Below are 25,537 nucleotides of genomic sequence, written 5' to 3'. Positions count from 1 at the left end.
CTCGATCAACATCCACCGACCCTACTTAATCTCTGAGTATTGGAAGCTCCACAACATAAAATTAGGTCACGACTCCAACCAATAGGCGATTATACAAGCACCTCAAAGGCAGAAACACCAAGCCGACATGACATAGCCCTACACTTATCCCAAAATGTTCTGACAACGATAGCACGATCGAAACGACTCGCATTCCCATTAATGCTCTCCCCTGCCTCTGTTCCCCATAAAACCCTTCCCCAAAGAAGCACCCTTAAATATAATAATGTATATATATGTATATATATTATTTTTAAAAATAACCCAGGTTTTAAAATTAATTTCCCACCTTGCCTCAACCCCCCCCCCCCTTTTTTTTTTTAACAACCTAACAGCAGAAGTATGCAAAACAAAGACAACCTAACATTCAAACAAGGTATGTGCAAGATTTCTTCCTCTACTAGTCTGCATATATTTATCTTTAAAATACACCTATAATGTCCTAAAAATTCTTGAGTAAAAAGCCAATATTTTTAAAATAAGGGACACTCCTAAACGAAAACAGGCAAAAATAGACGTAAAAATATGACTATTAAATTATTTAAGGAATTTACAACGTATACTGGAATATTAAATTAAAAGAAACTTTAATAAATCATTCCTATATTTTGGCAATGTCACATTGCCATCTTCATGGGAACATACAACTATGACACATGCATGCAGGCACTACAAAATGCAAATGAAGTAGAAGAGAGGGTATTATTGTTGTTCCTAAAATCCTAATGGTGCCCCCCTAGTGGGCTATATTGGATTGTCTTGGCCGTTGGACTGATGTTCTCATGATGTAAGTCCCAAATTTGAGGCAGTCTCATGCACCCAAATTTGTTAAGGTTTGGAACATTTTTTAGCACTGAGGCTGATTCTGTGAACAAACTTGCATACTTAAATTTGCTGTGGTGTATTACTTTGGCTTTCTTCCAACGTATTCTGTGGCGGGTATCCAGAATGTGGTCTGCAAGCCCTGAGTGACTGTACTGGTGAAACTGGATGCAGTCTTTGTGTTCTGAAATCCTGATATTCGCTGTCCTGCCTGTTTGGCCAAAGTAGGACAGTTTACAGTTGCAAGGGACCTGGTATACCCCGAGTAGGTCTAGGGGAAGTGGTTGGTCTTTGGTGGAGCAGATAAGGGTTGCCAATTTTTTATATGGTTTGTAACAAGAAGACAGGTCATATTTTTTTAGGGTTTTGGTTATTTTTTTAGAGGTGCCTCAGATGTAGGGAATGGTGATAGATTTAGTGTAATCTTTATTGTGAAAGGGGGTGGGGAGGGGTGTTGTGGTTTACTGGTTTTAATATTTTTTTTTGGGGGGGGGGTGTAGCCATTGGCTAAGAAAGTATTAGGGATGTGGTTTAGTTCCATGGTTAGGGCATTGTCATCTGAACAGATTAATTTTGCCCTGTTATATAGTGTTTTAATAACTCCATATTGTTGTGAGGGGGGGGATTGCTGGTGAATGTATCTGCCTGTATGAGTGGGTTTTCTATAAACAGAGAAAACCAAGGATCCATCAAGCTGGCAAGTGATCAGAGTGTCTAGGAAAGGGAGGCTGTTGTTTTCCTCTTTTTCCAAGGTGAACTGGATTCTGTGGTGTTGGTTGTTTAAGCGTGTTAAGGAGTGGAGTGTATCTGAGCCATGTGGCCAAATAGCGAACACATCATCCACATAGCGAAGCCAAACAGTGGGTTTTTGTGGGGCAGAGTTTAAGGCTTTCTCTTCAAAAGTCTCCATAAAGAAGTTCCTAAGGGTGGAGAGAGAGTGGTGAACCCATGGCCCCCTCTATCTTTTTGTAGAATTTTCTTTGCCAAATGAAATAGCCTGAAGTTCATTGTGAACTGAAATAGGGCTGAGATATCGGGAGGGAATTTGGCTTGGATGAGCTCTAAGGTTTCCTTGAGTGGGACATTTGTGAATAGGGAGGAGACGTCAAAACTGACCATTATATCAGTATATTGGAGTGAGAGGGTTTTCAATACTGGCCTTGAAGTGGGCTGAGTTTTTTTATGTGTGATGGTGTGTTGCCAGTAAATGTTTGGCTAATTTATATGTGGGGGAATCAATGCCATCCACTATGGGACGTAATGGCACATTTTATTTATGTATTTTTGGAAGTCCATATATTCGGGGGGGTGGGCCTAGAGTTAAAAGGTATTAGTTTGTTGGTAACTTCCACAGGCCAAGAAGTGACCTTCTTAATGTGACCTCCTCCTTAATATTTCGGCAATGTCACATTGCCGATATATTGGAAGTATTTATTAAAGTTTCTTTTAATTTAATATTCCACTATATGTTGTAAATTCCTTAAATAATTTAAGTCATGTGTTGCCAACGTATAAGCCTTTCTACAAGCCATAAAAATAATGTGATATTTATATATTATTCTATGTTATATTATATTACATTACATTATATTATTATCATGTAGCCAGCAAAAGAAAGAAAGAATGATTATGGAGGGATGACATTGATTAGAGAGAATGGTGTGTGGTGGAGATACTTAGTGAGCAGTTCATGAGGGTGTTTCAATCTTGTGAATGTGACTTCATGGAGAGATTGAGAGCAGTTGATGATGGGGAGGAGAGGCTGACTGTGGGTGAGCAGGAGGTGTATGGGGGAGTTGAGTAAATTAGATGTTAATAAGGCTGTGGGACTTGATAATATATTACCACATATTCTGAAGGAATGTGCCTGGGAGTTGACACCTGCTTTGACATATTTTTTAATACGAGTCTTGCATTCGGTCGGGTTCCTGGGGAGTGGAGGGAGGGCGGGATTGTGCCACTTCATGGGGGAGGTAATCGAGCTCGGGCATCAGGCTGTGGGCCTATCTGTTGGTGTTGTGGTAGAGTTGTTGGAGAGGCTTGTGAGAACTGGGGTCCAGGGTTGGGTTGACAACAATGGTATTATCTTTGATGGACAGCCTGGATTTGCTAAGGGGAGGTCATGTTTTGGTGATGTACTTGCTTATTGCAATGGAGTGACTGCTTCCTTGGATGGAGGAGAGGGATGCACAGTGGTATACTTGGATTTCGCGGGGGCTTTTGATGGAGTGCCTCATGGGGGGGGGGGCAGTCAGGCTGGAGCGGATGGGGTTGCATATTGGATTAGTGCATTGGATTGGAGACTGGCTATCTGATAGGTATCAACAAGTTGTGTATGGGGGGGAGCGATATCCAGGAAAAGGAAAGTCACTGGTGGGTGCCTCAGGGGTCTGTTTTAGGGCCATTACTGTTTAACTTGTATATTAATGATATTGGTGAAGATTTGCATAGAGATATTCAGTTGTTTGAAGATGATGCTGCAAAGTTGGGATGAACCATCAAGAGTAGAGAAGATGTTGTGGCCTTACAAGAAAACTTGAATAAATTGAGTGATTGCGCACGGAAATGGGGGATGCGAGTTCAATGTTGCAAAATGTAAGGTTTTTAAAATTTGGAAAACAAAGATGGGATGCAGAATTTATGCTTGCAGAATTTATTAAATGGAGTACAATATTAGACAAAATTTCACTATTTAGTTCTGATTAACAAGAATTTGCTTTAGGAATTGCAGATCATGTTAAACTCTGAATGAGATACTATAATTGTACAATTCTTCTCATTCAGAATTTAACAGAGGCTTCTTCTTCCACTTAAAAATTTTTTTTTGCTTAGATCTTCTAATTAAGATTTAGAGAAAAGGGGGGGGGTATTTGTTCCTTTCTGCTAACTCCAGTGTTTGTGAACTCCCGACTCCTCTTCGTAAGTACTACAAATTTTGTTGATGTTTTCTGTGGACATATGTGGAATTCCAGCAGCGATTGTGTTGAAATTTATCTGGCGAGCGTTTTTTCCACTTATTCCTATTTCTTAATTCAATGCCCTCATTAAGCATGTCAATGCAATTCACTTCTACTGACCTCAGGCAATCTTCCTCTACCTTTATCTCCGAGTTGCATGTATCCTTGTGTAATTTCACACTCGAGACACTGCAGTTATCTAATTTACAACTAACTTCGGGATCTGAAGTGTTCTGAGTCTCAATTTGAATATTTCTAATACCTTTCTCTTCTTTGCCTGATGGTTCTGTGTCCTTTGCGTCGTGAGTTTTCTTTATGAGGTGTTTTCCAACTTCATGATCTAATCTTTTGTTCTTCCTGGCTAACCACTTTCTAACCATTATGAACATTTCACCTTTGTAGAAGTCGCAGGAGAATTGGTATTTCTGTAAGAAGTCAGTTCCCAAAATAATCTGCGAACTTGAGCTAGGTGATGAGGGAAGAACTAATAGTTCTTGCCAAACACATAACCCAAACTCTGGCAGATATATCTTTGCACGAACCTTCTTATATGCATAACAAATTGATTTTGAAATAGTTGACAGCAGTCTGACTGGTCTCCTCAATTCAGTAATGCTCCTCCAGATTCTCAATCTAATACTCTGGAAGTAATCTTCATTTATGATAGAGGGATTTCAACCAGTATCTCTTAAAATGTTACAAGGGGATCTTTGTATACTCCCTTGGATTTTCATCCTTGACTCTCTCTCTCTCGATTTTGTACGGCCTTTATTTCTCCTCTTATTATTACAGGGGACATGCCCGAAATTTGACTCTTTGTTGTTTTTCCAGGAGGGCTTTCTGCCAGAAAAACAGTTCCGGGCAAGATGCCCAATCGTTTCACATCTGAAACATTTTGGGGGTTCCTTATGATCTCTTTGAGCATAACTATTCTGTGATTGAGGTTGAGAGACATTGGATCTTTGTTCAGTCATTGATTCCAACTTCAGCATCATGTCATCAAGTCGTGTAACATAGGCTGAATCTGTCACTCAACTTCTTGTCTTATTGTCTCATTGATCTTTTCTGCTTGAATGATATGAGGCTCTGAGGATCTGACCGAGATGGTCGCCAGCTGTTGTATTACAGCATTGAGACAATCCATCACAGGCTGTTGCAATCATTCCATCTCACGCTTTATCATGGAACTCACCTCTTCCCTATTAATCAGACTCTTCTCTCTTATAAGGCTCTCATTGCAATCAGTCATCTGATTAAAATTATTGGGCTTTTTCATCAGTATTCCCTTGATTTCTTTTATGCTCTTTTTCTGACCTGTTATTATTCTCAGAATTACTAGTTTCCTTGATTACGTTAATATGGCCTACTGTGGATGCAGGACAGATGTCGTCAAGCATCTGTTCTTTTTCTTTAACAGCATTGTAGCAATCCTCTAAGTTTGTCAGTCTTTTCTTATATGCTGTTTCTTGCAACTCCAATTTTAATCCCTGCTTGAACTGGCGGAATACTGCCCAGTCTAAGTGAGGTCTATCCTCACTAGAAACACTGAGACTGTTGGCTAGGATTAGCAGACGATTGTAATATTCTGTTATGCTTTCCCTATCCTTTTGAGCACTCCTTTACAGTTTCCATAGATTGGGTCCAATGCTCCTTAATTTTGAGAATTGCGAAATTAACGTTTCTTTAAATTTTGTATAGTCGAAAGTTTCTTTCAGAATCGGGGAGGAGTGTAACAAATTCTTTGCCTTTCCTGTTAACTTGCTCCTAAGCAAAATTGGTAACTAGAAATCTCTCCAGTTTGCCAATTTTCTCAGGTTCTCGATATAGGAAAAACGTCTAATACATTGTCTGATTCTTCACCAGAATGATGTTAAAGCCATTGTGGTTAATCAGATACACTAATTAAAATACACAAATTTCAATACTAATTCAATTTTATACACAATTTTCCTTGCCGGGCTTAACTCATAACCTACTCACTGTAATTCACTTGCTTTTATTACTAAAAAAAATCTCAGTAACAATAGTTTTTGTGCAAAATCAATATTATAGATGATTACTATACTATTCTCAATCTTAATTAATCACTTAATTAACGTGAATCACATCCTGTCATCTGCGGCATTGTTATCTGGAGTGGTGCTTTAAAATAAGGGCCACTCCTTAACAAAAACAGGCTATAATAGCTGTAATTATAATAATAATTTATTCCTTTTGTCCTTTTAGATATATATTATTTTATGCAAGGTCTCGTATTTATATTCTTATCCTTTACACTCAGTTGTTAGCATCTGTCATTTCTCTACCATGCAGTTCTTAATACATCTGGCCTACTTCTTATTTTAGTGATATTATATTTTGAATACGAATAAAAGGAGGTATTCTTATGAATGAACCAGCCCTTCTATTCTTCTGATAATTGATTCCTATTTTGACACAGAGAAAATTTATTTGTACTGTGCCACTCTGCGTCTAGATAATTGCAAGTGTAATATCCAGGAAGCAATGATCAGAGAACACAATACCACCACTACTTCAAAGACTTACTATAAAATTATTTCTATCCTTAAACACATTACAGTCGTGGTCCTATGCTAATAATTTGGGTTGCCACTTAGATTCGAACTTTTTATGAGTGGTAAAGATGAAAGTCAGGCAAGCACATACTTTAAATTAACATAAAACATTTATTATACTAAAACATGAAAATTACACACACTATGAGATCTTAATTCACATCTAATTATCAAGGTTAGGCAATTTCCTTCAGAACAATACAACTCCAAAATTTATTAAAATATCTGACTATTTAGCAGATTATCTAAGGATCCTAGTTTGTTCACACTAATGGAATACACATTGCAATCAACTGAAATCAAAACGCAAACTCATGCACATACAAAACGTTACTCAACTTGAACATGCAAATTTTATTCCAAATAAATCTTACTAAACTTTCAACATGTTCTCAAGGAACTAATTGCGATATCACAACCCGTTCTTGACGAACAAAGAAATTACTAAGTCACGTTTCCTAGGAACAAACATTAAACTCTCGTAAACGTTCAACATGAACTCTTATTAAGATTATACACGTCCCTTCTTTATGATTCCAAAATATGAAGACAAGGAATTTCTTACCGGGACTGAAGTCATACTTTCCTTCTCAGCTCAATATCTGGGATGGTGGTTCCTCTTTCCTGTTCCATAGACCTTTCTATTGGAGACCGTACCGCATATCACAGGTGGACATCGAGTTTTCGTCAGTAACATATAGCATGGCCCTTCAGTGCTGTATCTGTCTTGGCTATCACAGGAGTGCAAGACATCATTCCATAGGTTATCACCTTAGAAGTCTCCGCAAGTTTCGGCGTCTACATACTGGAATACTGGAACACAGGAACACGAGCTTCCTGGTGGCTGCAACAGGGGCTGGCACAAGAGCTAAGAGAGAGTTTTCAGTTTTGTATCTCGCACTTTCTTCTGCGATTGGTTCTCTTTTCGTGAACAGCGCATGGCTCTTTGACAACTAGTGCCAAATTCAGTGCCGGCGATTGTCCTTGCCACATCGCGTGACGAGTAGCGCCAAATAGGACTCTAGCAGATGATATATCTTTTTGTGTGCGTTACTCATACTTTGAATCTCGTGTCTTGCCCTAGGCAGGCACTCTAAACAAGGGATTAAGTTCCAAGGTCTCATGCATAGTTTACAACATACATATAAATTACTCAGAATTAATCCTTTGTGTGAACAGTAAATTCAAAGTTGTTACTTATATCTTACAATTAAGTGGAGTACAATATTAGACAAAATTTTACTATTTAGTTCTGATTAACAAGAATTTGCTTTAGGAATGGCAGATCATGTTAAACTTTGAATGAGATACTATAATTGTACAATTCTTCTCATTCAGAATTTAACAATAGGATCAATGCTGGAGAAGTTCTACAGAAAATAGTGGGAGATTGGAGAAGAACCAGAGGTCATCCCTGGAAACTGTATAAAGAGGGTGTGAGTAGGGGAGTGAGAGGTGGTTTTTTTTTGTGCAGAGTTGTAAATGATTGTAATGCCTTGCCCTGAGAGTGTGGTGTCTGCAAGGAGTTTGAGTGTGTTTAAGACACGGTGTGATGAGCTGTGTGATAAAAGGACCTCCCAGATGAGTCTTTCACTCTGTGAGGTCTTGTGGTAATAATAATATATATTTCTTTTGTGTGTGTGGGGGGGGGGAATACTATTTTAATTAAACACTCCTAATAAAGATATCACAATGATCTTGCAAGATCATTGTGATATCTTTCTGATTTAGTTGTTCTCTGATAGGTTTTTCTGAAATTTTAGTAGACCAGTCTGGCATGCATTTATTAATTATGAACTTATTTTAAACCAGTAATTTCATGTTAACTTTTTTTTTCTTTAGGTTCTTAATTAATCCAGCTAAAGATCCAGATCTAAGAAAATGGGCAGCTGAAGGGCTTTCTTACCTCACTCTAAATGCAGATGTGAAGGAAGAACTCATTGAAGATAAAACAGCTTTATATGCTCTTATTGATCTAGCTAAGGTAACTTTTATAATAGAGAAGTAAATTTTTTATATCCAAGAGTGACGTCAGTTTTTGAACCCTGATTTGTTTCTAGACCACGTCATGAAATCTAGTAGTGTTGTTGAAATCTGAGAAATTGAGCCTTGTAAAACATGGAACAGACCTTATCCTGAGGAAATTTGAGCATTTATTTAAAGAAAGTTCTGAACCTAATTCATCTAAACTTCAGTCAGAATGACTGCCTCTCAGTTTCAAAGATATGCAAAAGTCTTATTTTAATTACACATCCTTAAAGTTTTAATTAATAATGCAGTTAATTAATAATAATGTAACGTCTCCTCAGTTATGTCTTTGCGTTGTCACATATAACATTGCACTGATCTCACCATTTCAAGTCAATCCATTGTTTGCATTTTACTTTATTAAGCTACTATTTGCTACTGATGATGGCCTGTAATTTTCAGGTCAAAATATATGGCTTGTGAATAAATATTATACACTTATTTCCTTGTGTTTTCTAGTAGTGTCATTCCATGTGAAATCATCAAATTAAAAATTAAATTGTAGCCACATAATTTTGTATTTTGATAAAAGTAAGTTATCTGATTATCCTTTCCTTTAGATGGGAAAAAAAAATTTTTTTTTTTAGATTTTTGCTGGCATTCTGTTAATTATGGTAGCCATTTTTCTTTGGTGAATCCACAGAAAATTAATTGCAGCTTATGTCAAGATTGTCCAATTTCTTATTTTTTTTAACTCTTTACTTTTAATGGTCACTTTTTGATTTCTTATTTGCATTTCCAGAAAAACTATTTTTTTTTCAGATGGCAGCCACCTACTTTAGATGATGTTTTTTTTTTTTTTTTTTTTTTTTTTTTTTTTTTTTTTTTTTTTTTAACTCATTGTGACACACACTATAGGCCTTAGGTTGAATTTACAAGTCTAACTTTTTCTGTTTCAATTACTGCATGTAGTGGAAATTATGCCCCCAAATCATCTTGATTGAATCATTTCTTCTATGGGGAAAAAAAAAAAAAAGAAAATGCCTGAAAGTTTTCAAAAAAATTAAAATGACTGAGTTTGAAGTCCCTCAAAAAAGTAATTCGGGGAAACAAAATAAAAGTTTGAAATTTTCATGGACACATATTTGATAAATGGCTATTAAGCAAAATTGGTCCCACCGTGCTGTTATGTTTATCCTTTAAGAATGAAGAAAACTGCTTTTTTTTTTTTTTTTTTTTTTAAACAGTGTATTTAGTACACCTATCAAGATGAATTGTTTAGGTTCATGAGTGCCATATGAGAGTAGCAAACGGGAGAGTAAAAAATAAATGATGAATGTTTAAAAAGAAAATGAAGTACATAAAGTGTCAAGTGCCATTGATATTTTATTGTACACAGTATTTTAAATTAAAGTATGCCTATTCAGAGCAGTTTGTAGAGCGAACCAGTAGACAAAATATCCTCAAACTTGTGGGAAGAGATTTTGACAGTAAATAACCAGTAGGGGAAATATGGCTCTGTGACCAGAGCATGATGCGGTGGGGAAGTTTTCCCAAATAATAAGCAATATTGGAATAGTCCAAAGAATTCATGAATATAACAGTAATCAATACAATCCTCTATATAGGATCATTTAATTGTCGAACACTTAAAGAAGGGGAAAACCTTACCAACTTACGACAAGAACTAAAACATTAAATGGGACATCATAGGTTTAATTGAAGTTTGCAGGCAGGATGAACATTTAATAAAACTAAAAAATGGAGACCACTTATACTATTATGGGAAAACTAAAGGACAATACAGAGTGGGATTTCTAATTAAGAAAACAATTACACACCTTATAGAAGAACTTAATTATACAGATGAAAGAATAATAGAAAGGATACCTTAAAAACTCTAAGCTTAAAATCAGGATCATCCAAATATATGTCCCACCTCATCCCACACTGATGAAGAGATAGAAGCATTTTATGACTCACGGAAGCACACTCTAAATAAAAAAAGAAATAGCAATCGAAACTTGACTATAGTAATGGGTGATTTTCATGCCAAAGTAAGTCATCCCATTCACCAAATAGATACAATAGGACCACACACATATATGGTACAAGCAGCAACTCAGGAATGGCTCTTACAGAATTCTCTATCAGTAACAAGCTTTATATTATGAATACATTTTTTAAGAAAGCCCTCAAATGGAAATGGAGAAGTCCAAACGGAGAAATAAAAAATGAAATAGATTATATACTGTGTAATAATAAAGAAATAGTTCAAGATACTTCACTACTAAATCAAGTAAAAACAGGAGGTGACCACAGACTGGTCAGAGCCAAAATTAAAATAAACCCCAAATTGGAAAGAATAAAATGGCTGAACAACAAAAAATCAAGATGTTTTGACTTAAAACCTATCGAAAACAAGAAGAAGGATTATGAAGAAAAACTCAATCAAAAACTAGACTTAATAAATATATTTGAAGAAGAAAACATAAATAAAATAAGCAGAAACCTAATAGAAGTAATAATCTCAGCATCCAATGAATCCAAAAGCAACAAAAAGACCATAAACTTTCAGAGGAAACCTTATAACTACTAAAAAAAGAGATGAAATATGAAACAAGACAAAAACTTAATTACTAAAATAGAATATGCAGAACTATGCAAAACAATAAGGAAAAAGAATGAGAAATGAAATAGTATCTTATAACACTAAAAAAATAAAAGAAACAATTGAAAACAATAAAAATAATAGGATTATAATAAGGAACCAAGAACAAATCCTAAGCAGGCTAGAAGAATTTTATTAAGAACTCTATAGTGATACTTCAATAGATAAATCAAATATAAATAACTCTTCTCCATCGCATGTAGAATTCATCCCCCATTCATTTCAGATGAAATAAGACAAGCATTAAAACAAATGAAAAATGGAACATATCCTGGTGAAGACCTAATTCACATAGAATTAATTAAATGGGGAGGAAACAATATAATTCACCATATCACAAACTTACTAAATCTATGCCTATAAGAAGGGAAGATAGCAGAAAATTGGAAAAATGCTACTCATACTGTTATTTAAAAAAGGGTACAAAGAAGTAAAGAACTATAGACCAATTAGTATTCTCTCTAATCTGTACAAAATTCTCACAAAAGTAGTAATAAACAGGTTAACACCTCTTCTAGACTCAAATCAACCAGTAGAACAAACAGGATTCTGTAAAGGCTTTAACACAATTGATCATATTCATGCAGTAAAACAAATAATAGAAAAAGCAGAAGAAAACCAATTCCCTTCATTGATTATGAAAAAGCATTTGATTCCATCAAAACTAATGCAATAATCAATGCACTCCAGAATCAGGGAGTTCCTGGAGAATATATGGACCTCCTCCAGGCAATATATCTCACTGCAGCAGCAACAATCCAACTTCACACGAGTAGCAATAAAATATCAATTGAAAAAGGTGTCTGACAAGGAGACTCTCTATCACCCAAAATCTTTACAGCAGTCCTTCAAGAAATATTTAATAATATAAACTGGTCAAATCTTGGTATAAAAATTAATAACAGAAACTTAACACACATAAGATATGCAGATGATATCATAATTTTTGCAAACACTCCAGAAGACCTATATCATGAAAGCAGAAAAGTCGGTCTAAAGATAAACAGAGAAAAAACTAAAATCATGTTTAATCATTTTATAACACCAAAAAATAATAATAGAAAACATTATTTAAATTAAAGGGATATTAAATCCCACATTGTTTTAAAACCGAATAAGAAACTCAAAGATTAAAATCAGAGTTTCATGCCGAATATAGTAATCTATAAAAATATCAGCGATTACTAGCGTGAGCTATTGCAAGTAGTCCTAGTATGTAGTACAATCTCGGGCAACTCGCAGCAAAGGTGGTAAAGTTCTGTTCTCGGGTGAGTTGCCCGAGATTGTACTACGTACTAGGACTACTTGCATTAGCTCATGCTAGTAATCGCTGATATTTTTATAATTTACTATATTCGGCATGAAGCTCTCTGATTCCAATCTTTGAAGTTTCTTATTCGGTTTTATAACAATGTGGGATTTAATATCCCCTTAATTTAAATAATGTTTATATCACCGAAATGAAGCCTATTGGCTCTTTATATTTAAATAATAGAAAACAATTTCTTGGAAAGAGTCTCTTCATATACATACTTAGGTCATCTCATTGATCTAAACTGTGGACTCCAAAAGGAAATAAATAGAAGAGAGAGTTCAACTTGCCTGGAATGCTTTCAGAAAATTGAAAAGCATTTTTAAAAACAATGATGTCCCACTCTGTTGGACAGTTCTTGAAATAGACAAAAATGAAGGAGTGAGTTAACTTTTATGACCACCTGCATCGTTTTCTAATCTTCCCCTTGGAATTAATTCCCACTATCTCTCTAGTGTTTAGCCTCCGGTTCCATCAAGGGTACCCATAATGACAGCAAGGCATTGCAAACAACACCTTGCACATGCCAAGGAACATCGGCAATAAACCCTCGACAAATGGAAGGAGTGATGAGTCCCATTTCCTGGCACCATGCTGATGGCCAGGTTCGCATTTGGCATAAACCGCATGAAGCTCCTTCCAGTCATCACATATGGTTGTGAAACTTGGATGCTAACAAAGGCACTGTCAAATAAATTAACAAATCAAAGAAAAATGGAGAGTTTGATGCTAGGCATCACATTAAAAGATAAGAAGCGAAACACCTGGATATGAAACCAGGTGTTTCGCATCACTGACATCATTCCACAAACGACTAAAATGGAAATGGGCCGGACATCTATCCAGAAGAGAAGATGAGTGATGGACCACCATACTAATGAACTGGATTCCTAAAGAAGGGAAATGAGGCCGAGGATGTTCTAAAAGAAGATGGGGTGATGAATTGTCAAATTATGTTGGGGATAATTGGTCATCCATTGCCAAGAACAGAAGAAAGAACTGGAGGAGGCCTTCGTCCAGCAGTGGACAGAAAATGGCTGAAAAGAAGAAGAAGAATGAGAAAAGATAGCGAATTTTGCATATCACATTAGCTTTAAGGCAGTTCCTTTGTTTATATGAAGAAGCGAGACTGGCTCTACACTCATTTGATTTGATTTATTGGATCTCTCTTTGCCTGAATGTGCCCTGTTTGTGAACTGTTTCTGTAGGAATGGTGAAAATGCTGCAGCAGCACTTTGCAATTGCAGATGCCTAAAGACTTTGAAGCCCAAAAGATACCAAATACAGTATGATGCATGGTTCATCGATTTGAAAAGACAAGCAGTTTGATGGTCCAACCAGAAAGAGGGCATAAATCTGAAATTTTGCAAACGATTGAAAATGTTGCAACTGTAGGTTCATGCAGTACATGTGCCATATACAATTAGATTTGCTGTACACAATGGCATAGAGAATGTTTGTAGTTTCTTATAAACTTAGCTACAGCCAAGAGTTGCAAATAGGAAATGCCAGCATCTGAGAAACATTTGCGTTGACATTTCTGGCAAGCATGGAGGTGGACAAGGATTGACTTTGGAACATTCTAATTGAGTGATGAAGTGCATTTTCATGTTTCTGGATTATTAAATACTCAAAACTGCTGCATCTGAGCTACAGAGAATCCCCATGTATTTCAGCAAATTCCCTTACATTCTCCAAAGTTCACAGTGTGGATAAGAGTTATGTTTGTTATATGGCCATTTTTCTTTGAAGAAATCTATTGAACCAGATCTGTGACCTGCACAATCACAGTTGTACATTTTCCTGGAAATACAGCAGAGAGGGGTGCCTGAAACACAACCATGTCGTTGCAAGGTGGAGCATCTCCCCACATAGGATGTGAAGTTCAACAATTATTCTGTCAACATTTCACAGAGCATAGAGTAATCACTTGCTCATTTTCTATGAAATGTTCACTAGACCTTAACTTATGTGATTTTTGGCATTCAATGATACCTCAAAAGATAGGCTTATTGAAGCAAAGTTCTTCACTTGGCAGATTTGAAAGACCAAATTACACATACTGTGCAGAAAAAAAACTTTTCAACAGGTCAGTTACATTCTGCTTTAGACAGTGCTGTTTGACAGTATCTGCTATTGGTCCTGCACAAAGGTCATCACATTGAATGTTACCTCCATTGATCATCTGAGTTCTCCTTAACATCTTTCCTTGCAGTACGTCAGCTTTATGTGATATCTGTTTGGTTTCACATTATTTTATGAAATGAGAAAATAAACATCATTGAATATGGGGACATCAATTGGAGGGAGGAAAGGGGACATAGCAAGATGGAAGTAGGATTTATTATACAGTTGTTATGGGATAATTACATGAAACAACATGTTATAGAGGGGACAAGGGGTTTGAGAGTGTTTGGATCTGATAATAGCATCAGAAGATATATCTGTTAACTAAGGTAAACACTCCGCTTTCAGTTGGCAAGGGTGACCATGCATTCTTGTTCTGGAAAGTTGCCAAACATGTGGAGCTGTCAAGAAGGGGTTTATGTTCAATTATAAGGGTGGTGATTATGAGAGACTTAGGAGTCATCTTAGAACAGTGCCTGGCTTGAGAAGCTACAAAGGAAAGAATGTCAGTTAGTGCATGGTAGGTGGTCAGAGATTGCTTGAGGATAGTAGTATCAGACTGCATAATGAAGGTCAGGAAGATAAACCAGGTTGGAATTAAGTGGATGAGAAGGGATATAAAGTAAGAGCTGCAAAAAAAAAGAAAATGTTGTGGAAGAAATATAAAGAAAAAAAGTGATCAACATACTCATGAGCAGAAGAAAAAAAAAGTGCAAGCAAGAAGGGTAACTAGTATGGTAAGGAAGGCCAAATCAGATTATGAGAGAGAATTAGCCCAACAGGCTGAAGTAAACCCAAAAGTGTTTTTTGTTATGTAGCAAATAAGAGGAAAAATGACTGTGGTAGAATGGCTTTGAACAATGCTCGTGGTAGGAAGGTGACTGAACCAAAAGAAATAGTTGAGTTGCTAGTGATCATTTTGCAAAGGTGTATCATCCAAGTGGTGATTTTGCAGTTGCTGATGTTACAGATGTTATAGTGATGCATATCAACATTGAGGTAGATGAACAGGAGGTGTTCAGCATATTTAAAAATATTAATGTGAACACAGCAGTGGGATTGGATTGGATGCATATCTGCCCGTGTATACTACATGAATGTCCAAGAGAATTGGCATTGCCTCAAAGTTGTTCAATCTAAGTCTCATCTCTGGCAGGATTCCAAGGGAGTGGAAAGAGGGTAAGATAGTACCATTGCATTAAGGTCGCTCCAAGACAGGTATCCACCTATCCACTCACTGTCGTAGATATCCTGCAGTCTCTGTCTGTGTTCACTGGGCATCTACAGATGCCGTATGGTCACTCCGATGCTCGATGATGTTCCACACTAGGCCTCGCCATGTAGTCCTGTTGTTTGCCCTTCTGGCAGCCTCAACTCTCTGAAGATCAGTCACTCCACACATGCCATCCATCCATCCATCTCATTGATGGTCTACCCCTGCCTCTTTTTCCAGGAACTTTACCTTCTATTACTGTTCTGAGAAGTCCTCCTTCCATCCTTTCTATGTGTCCAAAATATTTTAACTTTCTTCTGTCAATATCCTTAAGGAGCCTTAAAGTTCTACTAATCTTTTCTAACACCCATTCATTTGTATGCCTTTCAGTGTATGATATCCTCAACAGCCTTCTGTAACACCACATCTCAAAAACAGATATCCGATTCTTATCTGACTTCTTTAGGTTCAAGGTCTCGCATCCATAAGTCGCTGTTGGAAAAACAACTGGATCTAAAATCCTCAACTTTGTTCCAATGGAGATAGATCCATCCTTCCAGATTTTAGACAGGTCTCTGACTGTTGTTTTAGCCATTCCTAACCTTTTTCTGACATCTTCTGAACAGCAATTCTTCACATTAATAATGGATCCCAGGTACTCAAACTTGCTGACTTCCTCAATTCTTTCTCCATTAAGATACATTTGTTTCTCAAGAGCTTCTCTGTTTGTTTTTCCTTTGAGAACCATGATCTTTGTCTTGCTAGAATTGAGTTGAAGTCCTCTGTTATTACTGATCTTGTTAACTTTATCAAGATATCCTGCAGGATGATTTAAATAAATTGGCATTGTGGGCAAAGGATAATGATTGTCAATTTAATATTGCAAAATGTAAGGTTATGCACTTCAGGTTTAAAAGGTTGCATATGGTGTATCATATTGATGATATTGGTTTGCAGGAAATTGATGAGGCTAGGGACTTGGAGATAATGGTGGACAAAGAGTTGAAGTTCAGAGGACATATTGCAAAAGTTGGTAAAATAGCTGAACGAATTACTTGGATGTTGAAAAACACACTAACAAGTAAAGAAAGTTATTATCCTTCTTTCTAAGGCTATGATTCGGCCACATCTTGACTACTGTGCACAGATTTGGTCACGTGGGTTTCTTGGGGACCAGGAGGTGATCGCCAAGATTCAGAGACAAGTGACCAAGATGGTGACAGGTCTGTGGAATACTCCCTATGAGGATAGATTGAAGGCTTGTGGATTACAAAGTTGATAGGCAGAGAAGAAGGTATATGATAGAAACTTAAGATATTAAAGGAGTTTTGATGCAAGTGAAATTTTTCAATACATGACAAATAATCAGAAAACTAGAGGCCATCTGTGGAAGTTGTGTAGGAGTGTGTTGAGTTGGGTATGCAGACGGTTTTTTGCATGGAGAGTTGTGGGTAAGTGGTATGGATTGCTGGAATTGATATATCCATTCTGTTTAAGTAGGCATATCACCTGAGATTAGCTCTGCTAACAAGTTCTTTCTTAATGTCCTCATTTTTAACATGATACTGCCATTGATACCATCTGTTCACTCCTCTAATCTTTCTCAGAACTCTCATATCTGTGGGCTCCAGTGTTTCATCAAGTGTTTTATTTCTTACCCAGTACTCAGATCGATAAGTTAAAATTGGCTTGAACATTGTCTTCTATATGTGTGTGTGTGTGTGTGTGTGTGTGTGTGTATATATATATATATAAATAAATAACTAGCTTAGTGTGTGTTTTGACTAATTCCTCTCTTATTCAATATAAATTTATTCAGTTGACTTCCTGTCATACCAGCTTTCTAAATTTGCTATTTCCAAATTTCACTTAAAATTGTGCCTAAATAGCTGAAATATTTTACTTGTTCTGTAGGTTCTTCATTCAGGATGTAGTTAATGTTTTCAATGTTTCTGTCTATTTTCATTGTTTTTGTCTCTTTAATGCTGATTTACAAATTTATTACAGGTCATTCAGTTTAGTTAGGGAATCCTGCAGACATGTACTGGATTCATTTAGAAGTATATCATCTGCATAAAGTAAAGAGCCAAGATTAAAATCTCCAATTCTAATATTAGGTTTAATATCACTTTCCTTCATAATGTGATCCATATAGATGATGAGAAAGAGTGGAAAAAATGTACACTCTTGTCTCACATCTGATTTAGCATCAGCCCATCTTCCTATATTGCCTCCTCCTCCTCCTAAGTGCAGATTAGAACTCAAATATAGACAAAGTATTCCTAGATATAATGTCCCATTTACACCATATAACTCTAGACTTTCAAACAGCTCTTCTCTTTGCACCTTGTCAGATGCCTTTTCCAGGTCTACAAAACTTGAATATGGATATTTTTTTTAATATTCTCATGATGTCACTATTTGTCTTAAAGTGAAATTCTGATCCTGATAATCTCTGTTTGATCTGAATTCAACTTGTTCATCTCCAAGCTCCCCCCCCCCCTTTCACAATTTTTATTAGCAGTTTCTTCAAGTGTATTTGCATAAATCTTGTCAGGAACATTCAGTAGGGAAATTGCTCTGTAATTCACACATTCAGTTTTATTTCTCTTTTTATAGATGGGTACTATAAGCACTCTACTCCAATTGTCTAGAATATGACTCTCTTTCCAAGTGTTCTGAATTATGCAGTGTAGACACTGTGAGATGTTTATACCTCTATATTTGAGCATTTCTGGTCATATGTGATCTACTCCAGCTGTCTTTTCACATTTAAGGTTTTTCATAGCTTTTTCTGTTTCAATTATTGACATATATATTCCCAATTGCATTGCTGTTGAGTGTTTTCTACCTTGCTGTCAATTGACTGTTTCATTTAGCAGTCTTTCGAAATAGTTACTCCAGATAACTGGAAGATCTTTATTTTCTGTTTTCATGTCACCTTTATCATTTCTAATTCCTTTTGCAGTACTTTTTCCTTTATTTCTGAGTTTTTTTCAATAGCCTCTAGAATATTTTACCACTTTACTGATATTTATTTTCCATACTCTTACCAAAGTCTTCCCATGACTTTTTTTAGCTAGATTTACCCAGTGCTTCACTTTGTTACATTTTTCTCTATAGTCTCTAAGGGCTCGAGTTTACTTACTTACTTGCAAGGAATGCAAGGAACTTTTAATATTCTTACTTCTTTTCTTTGACTGCCTCTTTAACTTCCTGAGTTCTAATTCCATGGAGTGCTAATTTTTCTTTCCTTGCAGATTACCTCACCACATGCCTCTCTGGCTGAATCCATGTTTTCTTCAGGGTTTGCTACTGAATCTCCAAGTTTTTGTTTTCTAACTCTTTCATTTTTTTTTTTTTTTGAATAATGTTTATTTATTTGAGTCTACAGTTCACATCTGATATCTCTTCATCTTTGATTAATTTCAAAACTGTTTTACATACCCTTCTTTTCAATATGAAATTCATTATCCTTCTCAGCACTAAATAGTGATCACTTCCAATTTCAAATCCTCTGTTTACCCTTGTATCCTGAACTAATGGTTCTTGCATCTTCTCTCCATGTGTATGTTCATTTTTATATTAAACATAGTGTTAGTAATGAGTAATCCATTTTCTGAATAGAAACAAAGCAGTTCTTTACCATTATTATTAGCTTTGTTCTTTCCTCCAAATTTTCTCAGAACATTTCTATATATCTAGTAATCATTTCCTGCTCTGTTCTTTAGATTTCCAACAAGAACCAAGTTTTCCTTTTTCATTGTGTTAGCTGTGGATTTAGAAATTTTTTGAGAAAAATTCCTCTTCTTCTTCTATAGTAGAACCTTCTGTATGATTACAGGCACAAATAACTCTCATTGTTCATTTCCCCATTCTGATATTAGCCCACTTTATCTGCTATATATTATCCACTATGTCATTAATATATAAATTAAAGAGTAGTTGTCCTTTGTACAGAGTCTTGTAGCACTACACCAGTCATATCACTAAATCAGTGTATTCTGTCAAATGCCTTTTGCCAAGTGCAGCAGTATCATGTTGTAGCCATTTCCTTTATCCATAGTAGTCTAAAGCCTCCATACTTCTTTAATAATTGAAGCAATTACTTTTTAACATTTTAGTATTGACTGCACCAAAAAAAAAAATTTACACAGATTTATTACATAATTGCTTTTCTTCAGCTGTTATAATGTCTGTAATATTTATTATGTACAGCTGAGCAGAGAAGATTATGGTTTTAAGTACTATGACTTTAGAATAAAAGGAAAGTGACCAAATTTTAGAATCTTTTAAGAATTCATTGCTTTTGTATATAAGTTCTTGAACTTTTAATATTGGATAGGTGGAGAAAGGAATATGGATTTAATCCAAAGGGAATACCTCCGAGATCCCACTTCCCAAAAACTTTTAATTTTGTTTTGTCAGCATTAGCAGTTAATCCACTGATTTTGCTGAACTTTTTCAAAATAGCTAAAACGATGTATATGGAATGGAGTCAATATTCCATAAAGTGCCTTCTACATCATCAGCATTTGCTAATGTTGAGGGAACTGTTATCTCTCGCACAGCACACAAATTGTCAACTTCCTGCAAAAAAAAAAAAAAATTCAGAAACCAATGCAAGGAGCAAAGGACTAAGAGAGTAATCTTGCCTGACTCCTTTTTGAATTTTGACTGGGTCTGATAGGAATCCATTAACTCTGAGGCAGGTACTGTATTGGTATACTCTCCTTTAATGATAGATAGCAGTCTTTTGTCCACACCAGTTTGCTGGAGGATGTGAAATAGAAAGGGATGCTGGACATTATTAGATACTTGAGTAAGATCCACCAAGAGTACTGCTATTGGCTGCTTTTTCATGTTAACCAGACAGAGTAAATCGCAGCAGAAACAGATTAAATTCTACTGCTTGGCCTGGAATCCCATACACCTGTGTGATTTTAATTATGTATCCCATTCCTATTTTGAACTTATCATTGATAATGTGGAAAAATATTTTGTAGTCAGTGTTAGATAGAGAAATAGGCTTCCAGCTGTTGATTAAGGTATGATCTCTTTTTGGAATGAGAATGGTATGGCTTGCTACAAATTCACTTGGTGTGTGACCTGTAGAGAGAAAAGGATTAAACAATATAACTAGAATGGGACGAATAAAATTCCAGGCCTTGCAATAAATTTCTATTCCTAGACCATCAGATCCTCTGGATTTTCTTTTCAGGCATGCTTTATTGGCTGTGATAACTTCAGCTGCTGTAATTGGGCTGTCAAGCCCTTCTTAGGTGTGAACAGGAAAGGCATTAATGTTCCAAGATGTTCCCATGTCCTAGAGTATTTTTGTCTTCAAACAGATTGTTTATAAGTGTTGTTGAAAGGATTGAAGGATTTTGTTGTTGAAAGGATTGAAGGATGTCTTGTGTGGTGGACAGACATGTCTTCACCATTAATGCAGAGTTGGATGATAGTTCTTTGTTCATGGAATTTGGTGAACTGTCTATTAAAGAATGTACCTGAAGGGCTACCTGCTAAGTGCTATTGTATTCTTATTTAAAAATTTCTTTCTTCTACTTGTTTCTGACTTTCCATTTCTGTGGTTCAGAGCAAATGATGCAATGGTTGGCTCTGAACCAGCTTCTCTATTTATACCAAGTCTTTCAACTTTTTTTCTTAGGAAAGTTTGTTCCTTTTTCCATTCAACCATATTGTTTTACTGCTTGTTTGAATTTTGACCATATATCCAAGTTCCTGATAACATTATTCTAGTTTGAACAAAGGGTCTGGAGCTTGGTTGAAAAGATGAGAAATTGGAAGTCTCTCTCTCTCTCTCTCTCTCTCTCTCTCTCTCTCTCTCTCTCTCTCTCCATGGTTCAGAACTGATTTCTACTTGTTCAACCAGTTAGAATTTAAGTAGAACTGTATTATGATCTGACATGTCGATATCAAGATGTTTTATCTGACTTACCCTGCTTATAAGGAAAGAAGAGATAAATTCCATCAAGATGAGAACCTGTACGTTGATTCATGTAAGTGTAAGCCTGTAGATTAAGGTTGTGTATCCTCCATATGTCTACTAGTTGGGAATTGTCAAGATATCTTCAATTCTGCATATCCTACTTTTCCACTTCTGGGAAGTCTTCCTATTTTGTTTAATGTGGAGTTTTCAATACATTTCCAATCTTCAGCTACTATGATGTAGTAGGCACCATATAAATATGTCTGCAATTCATGGTAGAATTTTCATCAGCTGCTCCATTTGATGGAGCATAACCATTAATAAACCTTTGTCTTTTAATTTTTTCTGTTTATCTTCATTTTTTTTTAATGAATGCAATTTTCTTTTTGATCTTGTCTGGATATTAAGTTCTTTCAGTTGTCTTATTGCTTTCCTGTTTCCTCTTCTCTGATTTATCCTTGTGTAATAGTTTCATTTGTTTGCATTTTGTCTTGTATCTGTTCATTTGTTTGCATTTTGTCTTGTATCTGTTCATTTGTTATACTAGATTCATTACTATTAATTTTAACTAATGGTGTTTCATCCATATTTGACACAGAAAATGGCTCTCTCTGTTCTGGAATTTTTTGGATAATTTCTGGCTGATATTGTGGTATGATTTTACCGAGTATAGATTGTTTGAAGGTGCCCTCTTTACTAGATGAATTGGAAGATCATCTGGGAATGTTTTATTCCTTTCTGACGTGATGGTTTTCCAATAGGATGTACTGGAGCTCTCACTTTTTTACAAAAAGTGAGAGCTCCAGTACATCCTTTTTTACTAAAAGGATAGGTATTAATGCAATATTCAGAACTTTTGCATTTTTGACCATGTATCCGTGTTCCTGATAACATTATTCCAGATTTGAGACATTGATTAACATTGTGTCCGATCTCAATACAGTTAAAACATTTAGCTTTGGGACAGTTGCTGTCCATGTGATTGTATGAACAATACAGGTACTATCTTTGTACCCTGGGATAGTTCAACACAGCTCTAGTTGTACTGGTCTTGACAAAATTTGGTACAGGCATGTTCATTGTGAAAGTGGCCTCACCAGAAAACCAGTTGTGATCTTTACTTGGAATACCCTTTCATATGTTACTGATTTTACTCCATTTTGAGAATGTCTGGCTAAGGTTTTCTTTCCTATTTTCCATATATATTCCACTGGAAATCTCTCAATTTTTACTGAGAGATTTTCAGTAAAAGTTTATCTGTGATTTCCACATCTTTAACTACAACTAAAAATTTCTTTCCACTGTACGGTATGGAAGAATAATCTTGCTAGTCCCTACTATCTCTTTTAAAACCTTAGTCACTTATCCTACCTCTTCACATCCTGGCATTTCGATCCCTAGAGTTTGCACTGTTGGAGGAATCAGTACTGTAGGATATATGCTATTTAGTGATATCAGATTATCTTATAATTTTTTTAGCAACAGCTGATTTTGAATAAATAAATAAAAAGGAAAGGATAACTTATAGTTTTATTATATATGTAAATATTTCCTAAAGGTATAGCAAAAATGCATTATTTCTTGTAATTGGAAATGTCTTTTACTAATGTTACACATAAGAGAAATCTTTGTATAGTTATAGCCTAATTTTGATATTTATTTGTTAAAAGGGCTCACCTCTAATTTCATAATTTTATTTCTGTAACATAAGAAACCTTGAGACAGTGTTCAAACCAGTTTTAACTTATGGATCTGAGAGCTGGGTCAGAAGTAAAACACTTGACCAAAGACAGTTCTTTAATGGCATGTATTCATGCCATTAAAGAACTGTAGTCTTTACAACAAGATTTTATTTTACTTTCATCTCATCTGAATGTTGCTTGTTGCACCACAAACCAGTAGTGTGTTTGTGCAAAGTTTGTACTTCTGATGAGGAAGTTGATATAGAGAAAAGAAAACTAAAACAACTGTTGTGTTGATTAGAAAAATATGTTTGGAAAGTTTGAAGTTTAGAGAAGAAATATAGTCTAAAGGAATTCTTAAGCCAAAAAGGTAGAAAAGAGTGTTATGAGGGAAACAAACAATTATCCTATAATTAATGAATGAATTTCTTTCAAAGGAAGCTAAGTTGGAGTCTAGATAAGGGATAAGAAGAATTATGTAGTTTCTCCATAAGCAATGGACAGTTGCTTTTATCAAGCAGCAAACTTATTCTAGTTAAACACTGTAAACTTGAAAGAGATTAACTTTTTTTGTGTTAATTTTACATCTCTTACACCTGAGTTTCTTCATACAGTGAAGAGGTAGCAGTGAGCTCAATATTGCATATGCCAGTTTGATAGCTTTTAGCAAAATGAGCTTTTATTAGTTGAACAGCATTTTCTGCATCAGTCACCCACATATCATCTCAGAGCTTGTTTCTTAGCTTTCCATAACAGTTTGAATCTTCTGGCCTGCTGCTTATAATTTTCACAATCGACATCATCCTTATGCACACAGTATTCCTTCCACATCATCTTTCTTACGAATCTCTTGCTTAAATTAGATTACACCTACATTTCATTCCTACCCTGTTTATTCTTTGAATTCTAGGGACACATTCTAATATTGCATTATTTAAGTATTTTTTAAATGTGGAAAGTTTAAATGCTTGAAATGTGGAAAAGCAGCAGGAGTAGATGATATTCGACCAGAAATGCTGAAATATGGTGGTATAAAAGTCTTACAGTGGCTGCACTGCATAATTCAGAATGCCTGGACAGAAGGATGAATTCCAGATGATTGGAGTAGAGCTCTCATAGTACCCATATATAAAAAGGGAAATAAAACTGAATGTGAGAATTACAGAGGTATATTCCTGCTGAGTGTTCCTGGTAAGATATATGGAAGTATACTTGAGAAACGGTTGAGAAGAATTGTGGAAGAAAAGCTTGGTGAAGAACAAGCTGGATTCAGGTCAAATAGAGGTCGTCAGGATCAGATCTTCACTTTACGACAAATAGTGGAGAAATCATGGGAAAACAAAGATCTGTATTTAAGTTTTGTCGATCTCGAAAAGTCATATGACAAAGTGCCAAGAGAGAAGCTATTCAATACGCTACAGTTATATGGTGTCAATGGGGCATTATATCAAGCAATACTTGGTCTTTATTTGAGTTGTAAGTCAGCAGTTAGAATTGAAGGAAGCACAGGAAGATGGTTTAATGTTAAATCTGGTGTGAGACAAGGATGTACATTATCCCCTCTGTTATTCATTATCTATATGGATCATATTATGAAGGAAAGTGGTATTAAACATGATATCAAAATTGGAGATATTAATGTCAGCTCTTTGCTTTATGCGGACGATGTTATACTTCTAAATAAATCCGCTACAAGTCTCCAAGATTCTCTAACTAAATTGAATAACTGTTGTAATAGATATGGCATGAAGGTCAGCAATAAAAAGACAAAGACAATGAAAATAGGCAGAATCATTGAAAATGTCAACTGTGTTGTGAATGGAGAACCTGTGGAACAAGTAAAACATTTCAGCTATTTAGGCACGATTTTTACTGAAGATGGTAAATTAAATATGGAAATAGACAACAGAATCGACAAAGCTGGTATGGTAAGAAGTCAATTGAATAAATTCATATGAATAAGAGAGAAATTAGTCGGAACACTAAATTAGCTGTATACAAGACAGTGTTCAAACCAGTTTTAACTTATGGATCTGATAGCTGGGTCAGAAGTAAAACACTTGACCAAAGACTAGAGACTGCAGATATAAGAGTCTTGAGAAAGATTAGAGGCATGAACAGATGACATCAATGGCAATATCATATTAAAAACGAGGATATTAGGAAAGAACTTCACATCAGCATCCAGGAATGTGTTAGCATAGCTAATCTCAGGTG

General features: G+C 35.7%; 1 protein-coding gene across 2 annotated transcripts in view; it reads left to right on the top strand.

Annotated features, from left to right (window-relative positions):
• Positions 1-25,537, top strand: part of unc-45 (unc-45 myosin chaperone) — a 368,157-nt gene that overhangs the window by 188,937 nt on the left and 153,683 nt on the right. For both annotated transcript variants that reach the window (XM_090393271.1, XM_090393270.1), the window contains exon 13: positions 8,237-8,378. In XM_090393271.1, coding sequence (XP_090249397.1) covers positions 8,237-8,378 — 142 coding nt within the window. The remainder of the gene's footprint in view (positions 1-8,236; positions 8,379-25,537) is intronic.

The sequence above is a fragment of the Typopeltis vanoorti genome, chromosome 5 (assembly GCF_054136105.1).
Source record: "Typopeltis vanoorti isolate ZY-2024b chromosome 5, IOZ_Tvanoo_1.0, whole genome shotgun sequence".
Taxonomy (NCBI): domain Eukaryota; kingdom Metazoa; phylum Arthropoda; class Arachnida; order Uropygi; family Thelyphonidae; genus Typopeltis; species Typopeltis vanoorti.
The sequence above is the reverse complement of the archived record's forward strand: the minus strand, read 5'-3'. Positions and strand labels throughout refer to the sequence as shown.